Source organism: Macaca nemestrina, chromosome 10 (assembly GCF_043159975.1).
Source record: "Macaca nemestrina isolate mMacNem1 chromosome 10, mMacNem.hap1, whole genome shotgun sequence".
In the NCBI taxonomy this organism is placed as follows: domain Eukaryota; kingdom Metazoa; phylum Chordata; class Mammalia; order Primates; family Cercopithecidae; genus Macaca; species Macaca nemestrina.
The window spans coordinates 78796353-78804038 of record NC_092134.1 but is presented as its reverse complement, the minus strand read 5'-3'; the positions used below and the strand labels follow the sequence as shown (position 1 = coordinate 78804038).

Genomic DNA, 7686 nt, shown 5'->3' with positions numbered 1-7686 from the left:
GGCGAGGAGGGTCCGGACTTTGCAGAGGATGTTTTGGGATGTGGAGACATAAGCAGGTTTGTAAGCTGAGGTGGATGACAGGTTTAACCTCAAAGGTCAAAGGGATAGGGTAACTAAAAAAGAAGCCCCGTACAGTAGGGGCATCCTGCCTCTCTTCCTGAGCCCAGCAAAGCCACCACAGAGTCAGACTTGGGATGCAATGCTTTAATGCACATTTTGAGGAGCTGAAAGATGGTTTTGGGATGCAGCTTCTCCCACAGCCCAGTCTGGAATTCAGGCACCCTCATCATTAGGGCCTCTTGACATCATTGGCGCTAGGGATTAGGTTTTTCAGATAGTTCATGATTCCTTTCGAAGCTTTGTCCAGATTCTTCCTGACTTTATGGCCCAGTTTGGAGAGTTTTCCCTCTGAGGTGGTTGCTGAGGAGTATTGGGAGGGAAACGTCAAGTTAAGGCTGGTTCCCTTCCACTCTCTCCCCTCCACCCCAGCAACAGCCTTTCACAGGACTGGCGATCAATGCTTCATTTGACTCGCACTTGCATTTAGTTCTTGTTCCTCCACAGCCTCCTTTCTCTTTCTAACCCCACCTATTTCCACCCAAGTAGCTCCCAGCCCCTTCCCTTTCCTGCTCAATACCTGCCCAGCGGCTTCCCCCTTCCCTGGCTCATACCAGCCCTGGGTGCCCGTTCTGTAGTCTCTTCTAATTGGAGCTTAACATTTTTGAAATTGTCCTCTTGGGGCATGGGCTTTTGACTCTTTGCTCTTTTGACAACATTCTCTTTGGAAACCAGCTCTTCTTTGGAGATGAAGGACTCCTTAGAGAGGTCTTCATCAGAAACGTGGTCCTTCTTGGGGTGGCTGCTAGGGGTGACCTGGGCAGCTGGAACCAGGAAGATAAAGGGAATGGGGGGCGGAGTGACAGCGCATGGTGAGAAGCAGCCAGCCATCCTATGTCATGTCCCTTAACATGTGGAGCCTATCAGGGTTGAGTCATTGCCTAATTAACATACAAGTAGGACTGAGGTCCTGTACCAGAATCCAAATCTATGAGCACCTGAAAGGCACATCTCTGATTTTGAATGCCATTGATTAGGAATTCCACTTTCCCTAGCAAATTTACCTTCCCAATGAGAAGAGGTTAACTTTGCAAACATAGGTCCCATTGTCTGGCCCATTGGAGGAGTTCAGTAAATATTGTTTTTTTTCTTCTGAATTCTGGATATTGCTTGAATCTGCTTTCTCTGGCTTCTCCAAGGTAGACTGGGGGAAGCTAGCCTGAGATTAAACCATGTCTATGGATAATACACAAAGCAGAATCCCGCAATGTTCATGGTTTTGGGCTGTGGCAGTGGGGAGCCTGGAACAGATGAGCCACTCCAACATCCTCACCTCCATGAGCTAAAACCCTTGACCTGCTAGCACTTGGGTGTGAGGTGTGGTCCCCACTCCTATCTTCAATGACTAGCCAGCAGAAAGGGCTGTTCAAATGGTTCTTGGCCCTCACATTTTGGCCAACTAGTGCAGCAGGAAGGATTAAGGTTCAATACTAGGAGGGTTTGTCTTTGCTCCACTTCTTTCCCAGATGGAGAATTCATCATTTACTGGACAATCTTTTACCACCATTGACTTACTTTAAAGGATGCCAGCATGAGACTTACAGGCATCTGCAGGCTGAGTCTCTGAGTGAATTTCACCTTCTGGCTCTGAAAGAGAAGAGGTTAAAGTCTTCAGAGGTCTCAAGACAGTTAACACATGAGTTTTTCCCTCTGTAACCCCTTCTGCCCCAGCATTCTCAATCTTCCTTACCTTCCTCTACATCCTCCTTAGCATTTCAAACATACTTTGTAATTTATTTAATATGTTCATTGTTTGTTACTTTCTCTTAGAATGTAATTTCAATGATGACTGTCTATTCTATTAGTGTATCCAAGTGCCTAGAACTACGTGTCTGACACAGAGTTAGTGCTCAGTAAGTAGCTATGGAATGAATGTGTGAGTACATATTGTATAGAGGGAGGCACGAAAGTCCAGAGAAAGGTAGTGACTCTGCCTGGACTATCCAGCATCACCAGAGGCTGGAATCTGATCTGAACCTCCACTGACCCATAGTGCATCCTGATTTGGATCTGTTTTGGCCCCTCTGGCTCCAGCTCCGGGCTTTCTAGGTAGCAGAATTCCCGGAATCATATGCCCTAGTCCCTCACCTCCATACCTAGGACATCCAGGTGTGAACTTTTGGTTCTGCAGCTTTCCATCTCTCCACACAGCATATTACAAGGATTAAGGAAGGCCCTTCCTAGTGCTGAGGTCTCTCCAGCTGACAGCTCAAAAACCTTTAGGGGACCGAGGGGTGTGGAAGGAGACCAGACTCACCATCAAGGATGGCGAGAGAGGTGGAGGCTAGGCTGGCCAGCAGCAGGACCACGAAGAACTCCATGGTGGAGCTGTAGCAGGATCAGTTTTTCTGGGGGAGGCTGCTGAGAGTTGCTGAAGAGGCAGCCTGGCAGGGCTTTATCTACTTTGAGGTAAGGATGGACTCTGGGGAAACTGGACCTGGGAACATACTAGGTTTCTCCTCCCAAGTTTCCCATTCTGAATAGGTTTGTTTTTGGGAACTGGAGTTTCTGGAAACCAGTTAACTGGAAAGTAAGGCCCGCAGCCTTCCCCCTGGCCCGGACCATGCCAAAGGTGTGTCGGCTCCAGGTTTCATCCCCAGAAGTCCTTGGAATAAGGACCCGGGTGTGAGTTTCCCTCTTTCATAGTACTCATTACTGTGTAATTTTACTTCCATTTGTATGATCATTTAATCAACATCTATCTCCTCCAGAAGAATGAAAGTTCCAAAATGGCTGGGATTACATCTGTTTTGCTTGCTATTGTTTTTCCAGTACCTAGCAGGTATCTGGCACATAGGAGAGTCCTAGGAAATATTAGTGGAGTGAATGAATCAAGGGATGGTCAGGCTGTCCTCTAGGGCAGTGGCCCCCATCCTTTTTAGCACCAGGGACCAGTTTCATGGAAGACAGTTTTTCCATGGCCAGGGGGAGGATGGGGATAGTTTCAGGATGAAACTGTTTCACCTCAGATCATCAGGCACTAGTTAGATTAGCATGCAACCTAGATCCCTTGCATGTGCAGTTCACAATAGGGTTTGTACTCCTATGAGAATCTAATGCTGCTACTGATCTGACAGGAGGCACATCACGGTGGTAATGCTCACTTGGTTGTTGCTTACCTCCTGCTGTGTGGCCCGGTTCCTAACAGGCCACAGACCAGTACCAGTCTGTGACCTGGGGGTTGGGAACCCCTGCTCTAGGGTGTAGATAAAACTCCCCATCAGTTCAGGAATGAAGGCGTGAGGCAGTTACAGAAATTCCGACTATATGCCAAGTAGTATCCTGAGTTTGTTCCCATGGGATATCTCATTTAATTCATGATGGTTTGGGAGGTATGCGTTATTTACCAAGGAAAAAAAAAACTGATGTTTATAGAGGTGAGGTTACTTGCATAAGGCCACATATATGGGTGGATTTGAACCCAGTTCAGTCTAACTCCACATCTGGAGTCTAGCGCCTCTAAAAGCAGACAAGATGGAGCAGTCGGATGCCCGGAAAGGCATCTGGAGAGCAGATGAGGGTTGTGCGTAGGGCCTGGGTCTTGGTGGTGGGCCTAGGAACTGATCTGGTTGATCTCGTGTCCTTCTCCAGCTGGAAGTTTGATATTCTCTCTGAAACCTCTCCAGGAAGGAGAAGGCTGCTGTACCCTAACACTGAGTCTCTTGTCCTCAGCAGGGAGCGTGGCTTGCTGGGAATGTGCATAGGTAAGGTAATGCCTGGAGACCACAGTTGGCTGTGCCAGCCAGTGTGAGACCTGTGCCGGGGAGAGCCCCAAGGGGCTGGCAGTTTTCTTCCAATTGTTCTGGCAAAGCTCTCTCTTTAGGCAAGGTGGTGTAGTGAAGGAAGTTTGTCTTGGGCTGCCTCCAACCACCCCTTCCTCCCTGACTCCTCCTCTCACCAGCAACCTCTCCTCCCATAGCCCAGGGCACTTGGGAACAGGACGGGGGCAGATGAGGGCATTCACAGCAAGTCTATGAGGGTAGGGTTTCAGCTCTGCAAGCTTATTTCCTAATATACATAATTCACATGTTGAGGCTCTCATCATCTGCAGACTAGGCTATTTTAGTTTTTCACTGCTCTTCTTGCTTCCAGTCTGTCTCCACTACAGTCCATTCTTCATACTAATGCTGGAGGGATCTCACGAAGTTCATGCCACTTCTGTACTCAAAAGTCTTTAATGACTATCCATCACCATGGGATAAAGTCCAAACTCCTTGGTCTTCCACCTTCACAGCCTCATTTCGTACCCTTGTGAATTATTCCCTACTCACTGGAGTGTTATACTTGGGTTCATGCCGTTGCTCTGTCAGGAATCTCCTTCCTCTCCATCTGCCTGCTATGTTCCCACAGCATGATCCAGATCAGATGTCATCTCCTCCCTGGAGTGAACACAACCTTCTCACCATCCCTCCTCCCTTGGTTAGTCACTCACCTCTGTGGTTCTACGAGGCACTGTTCATGTCTTTATCTTTTCATTATTACATTCCACTACTATTTATTAAGTGCCTGCCAGGCAGCAAGATTTGGAGATATAATGGTGAAAAAATCACCTGGACCCTGGCCTTAGGCCTTTGTTGTCTAGCACTTATCACACTCTATTGTAGTGATCTGTTTTGAAATCTATTGCTGTTACTGGTCAGTTACCATGTTGAGGACAGGAGCCATAGCTTACTTGTCTCTGAATCCCAATTTATTTAGCGCAGATCTTAACTCTTGCTAAGTTTCCAGTCTGGTTTGTCAAATGAGTCAATGTGCCTTTTCAAAGATGGCCCCTTGGGGATATGTTTGTTCAACAAAGTATCTCTTTAGTGTGTGTGGCAGGGGACTTCTGAGAGGCCTCCTCCCACACAGAGTTCAACAAGAATGTCTGCCCTACACCAGGTATGGTGTGGGTGTTTAAGCTCCAGTGCTGAACAAAACAGACCAGGTCCCTCCTCTCCCGGGTAAGGGTGCCAGATAAAATGTAAGTCACCCAGATAAATGTGAATTTCACAGAAACAATGAAAATGTTGTCAGTATGCCTCAAATATTGCGCAGTACCTAAGTATGTCTCAAATATATCTGAAATTGCATTTAACTGGGTGTTCTGTGTTTATTTGCTAAATTTGGCTCCGAAGGTTCCAGACCAGCCTCAGACTTGGATTAGAAGCAGGCAAGGCTTTCCGTGTCCATCCTTCCTGATCTGTCCTTCTCAGAGCCCAGTCTCATCCTGGATACTCAGTTATGGGAAATACGTCCTGGAGAGGTGACCACGTGTCTGCCACACCTATAACTCCCTTCTGAGAAATGAGGTCACGTGGTTCTTTGCATACAAGATGCCAGACTTTGGGTCAGATGTCTTTGTTACCCTAACCACTCCTATTTGTGAGGAAGTCTGGGCTTATTCAGAGGTAACAATCAACAGGCTGGACACAAGGGAGCCCATGGCCTCTCAGGAGAGCTGTCCATTTCCAGGGCTTTCTACTGGATGGTTCCTAACCAGGAGAATGAGGTCACTCTCAGTGAAGTTTGAGTCAGAGAGACAGAGAGAAAGAAAACTCAGAGATGTAAAAACAGTAGAAGAAGAGAGAGAGGCCAGGATAGAGGGAGGGAGAGATGAAGACTCCTGTCTAGGGGAGCCCTTGGGCCTCAAACTATGACAAAGTGACTGTCCTCAGAGCGGCTGAAGGGGCTCACAGCCCAGCGGGTCTCTGCTTGGTACTCCGTGAAGCCTGCTGCCATGGCTTCCTGATCTTCCTTCCTTCCTTCTGTCACTTAATGGAACCTGAGTGAATCTTGTAAACTTGAAAAAGCCTATTTTTAAAGCTCCACCCACCCCACCTCAAGCATCATTAGCTTTTAGTCAGGACACCTGGGTCCAAGATTCAGCTCCGCCACGGACTCACTCCGCAGTCCTCAATCGGCAGCCGCACCCCCCAACCCCTGCCCCACCGCCACTTCTCTGGACCTCATCCTTTTCCTCAGCAAGGAGAGGGAGAGTCCAGATGGATCTCCCAGGATCTCTAGGACTCCTGTTCCAAGACCTGACACCCTCTTGGAACAGGGGTGGAAAACTTCTTGGGAGATTTTTATTCCAAGAAGAACGGCATCAGGCTGGTTGCTCTCAAACTTCACAACCAGCTGGGGAGTGCATTTCAATCCACTTTCCTCTCCAGTTAGTAGGCCTGGGATGCAGCCCAGGAACCCACATTTAAAAAGCAGCGTCCAGAGCGGTTCTGATGCTGAGAACAGGACTACCCTAGGCAGACAGAATGGCTTCTACACCAAAGTTTAAACTTATTTTCTGGTAAGGATTTTGGGAGGTACAGAGTCTGTTGTTTTGGTTGTTTGAGTGTATGAGTGTGAGAGTGTGAGTATGTGTGTGTGTGTGAGAGTGAGTGTGTGAGAGTGTGTGTGTGTGACAGTGTGTGTGAGAGTGTGTGTGTGTGAGAGAGAGAGTGTGTGTGTATTTGTGTGTGTGTGTGAGAGAGAGAGATAAGGGGGGACATCACCATGGAGGCTGCTGCCCTGGGGCAGTGGGGCTGGAGAAGAGAAGGGGAAAAAGGAGACCAACATTCTGTGAGGTCTGACCTTGAGCCAGGTGCAGGATTATTTAATTCTCATAGGAATCTACAGGGTAGTATTGACAGTCTCTGACAGACTGGGAAAACTGAGGCTCAGAGAGGTTAAGTACATTTACCAAAGTGACATAACAGCAACTGGCATGGCTGGGATTTGAACCTGGAACTGCTTGGCTCTGATTCCCATGCTCTTCCCATAATGTCTCACCCACACCAAGCATCACTAGAGTCAACGTCACAGTACAGCAGCCATAAATCCTTGGCTTCCTGGTGGAAATCCATTTCACACATTCTGTGCTGTTTCCCACATATCCATTGACTATTCTAGGAAATCAATGTTTCTGCCTCCAAACACTTCCCAAACTTCACCTCATCCCCTGTTACTGGAATAGGGAGGGAAAAAAGTCATCGACAGGGGACCTTGGTGGCTAACACGGCCAGAGGGAGCAGGTCCACATTGGAGATGGGAGAGTCATTAGAGAAAGGAGTCAGGAGAGAGCCAGCACAGAGGAGATAACTGCAGAGAGGTTCCACTGCCGTGGAACCCTGGTGTGGGTGGGGAGGGCGAGCAGCTTCTGTCTTGTTCCCAGTCCGGATCTAGCAGTTCTTTCTGAGTGAGTCTCTATTCCCTTCTTCAGGGTCCATTGCTGTCATGTCCATTCCAGCCATATCCAGTTTCTCCGCGGGAAGCTCTGAGCCAGACTTGGCTCAGCCTGGGCAGTCTGTGAAAACACACTCTCTCTCCATCTGGAAGATGGGGCCTTGGGAATGTTACCCATGTGGGCTGGCTGCTCAGTGTCCCACATACAGCCCCATGCGCCGGGTTGGGAGTGGGTGAGTGGCCGTGGGTGTGGAGCTGGATGGGCCAGCTACATGGAAAGGTGCAGTTCCTGGCATGCCTCGTGATCACTCACCCATCTATGGGTAGGCTTTTTCCTTTCCTCTTAAAGCCCTTAGGAGTCAGTCGTCAAACTACACAAGCAATTCCCAATTGGATGCTTCGTGTCAA

At 48.4% G+C, this 7686-nt stretch overlaps 1 protein-coding gene across 1 annotated transcript; it reads right to left on the bottom strand.

Annotated features, from left to right (window-relative positions):
• Nucleotides 1-289: 289 nt before the first annotated feature.
• LOC139356554 (glycosylation-dependent cell adhesion molecule 1-like) lies at nt 290-2438 on the bottom strand. The gene is made up of 4 exons (XM_071070690.1): nt 2375-2438; nt 1660-1704; nt 672-881; nt 290-420 (listed from the first exon to the last, which is right to left on the bottom strand). The coding sequence occupies exons 1-4, from the start codon at nt 2436-2438 to the stop codon at nt 290-292; spliced, it is 450 nt and encodes a 149-aa protein (XP_070926791.1).
• Nucleotides 2439-7686: the final 5248 nt, after the last annotated feature.

What these genes read in the sequence shown, in the direction of transcription:
- LOC139356554 (XM_071070690.1), bottom strand. Translation starts at nt 2,438, where the DNA reads ATGGAGTTCTTCGTGGTCCTGCTGCTGGCCAGCCTAGCCTCCACCTCT. An exon ending in GACTCAGCCTGCAGATGCCT is followed by an intron (nt 882 to 1,659) that starts GTAAGTCTCATG and finishes TCCTGGTTCCAG; the next exon opens with CTGCCCAGGTCACCCCTAGC. An exon ending in AGAACGGGCACCCAGGGCTG is followed by an intron (nt 421 to 671) that starts GTATGAGCCAGG and finishes AATACTCCTCAG; the next exon opens with CAACCACCTCAGAGGGAAAA.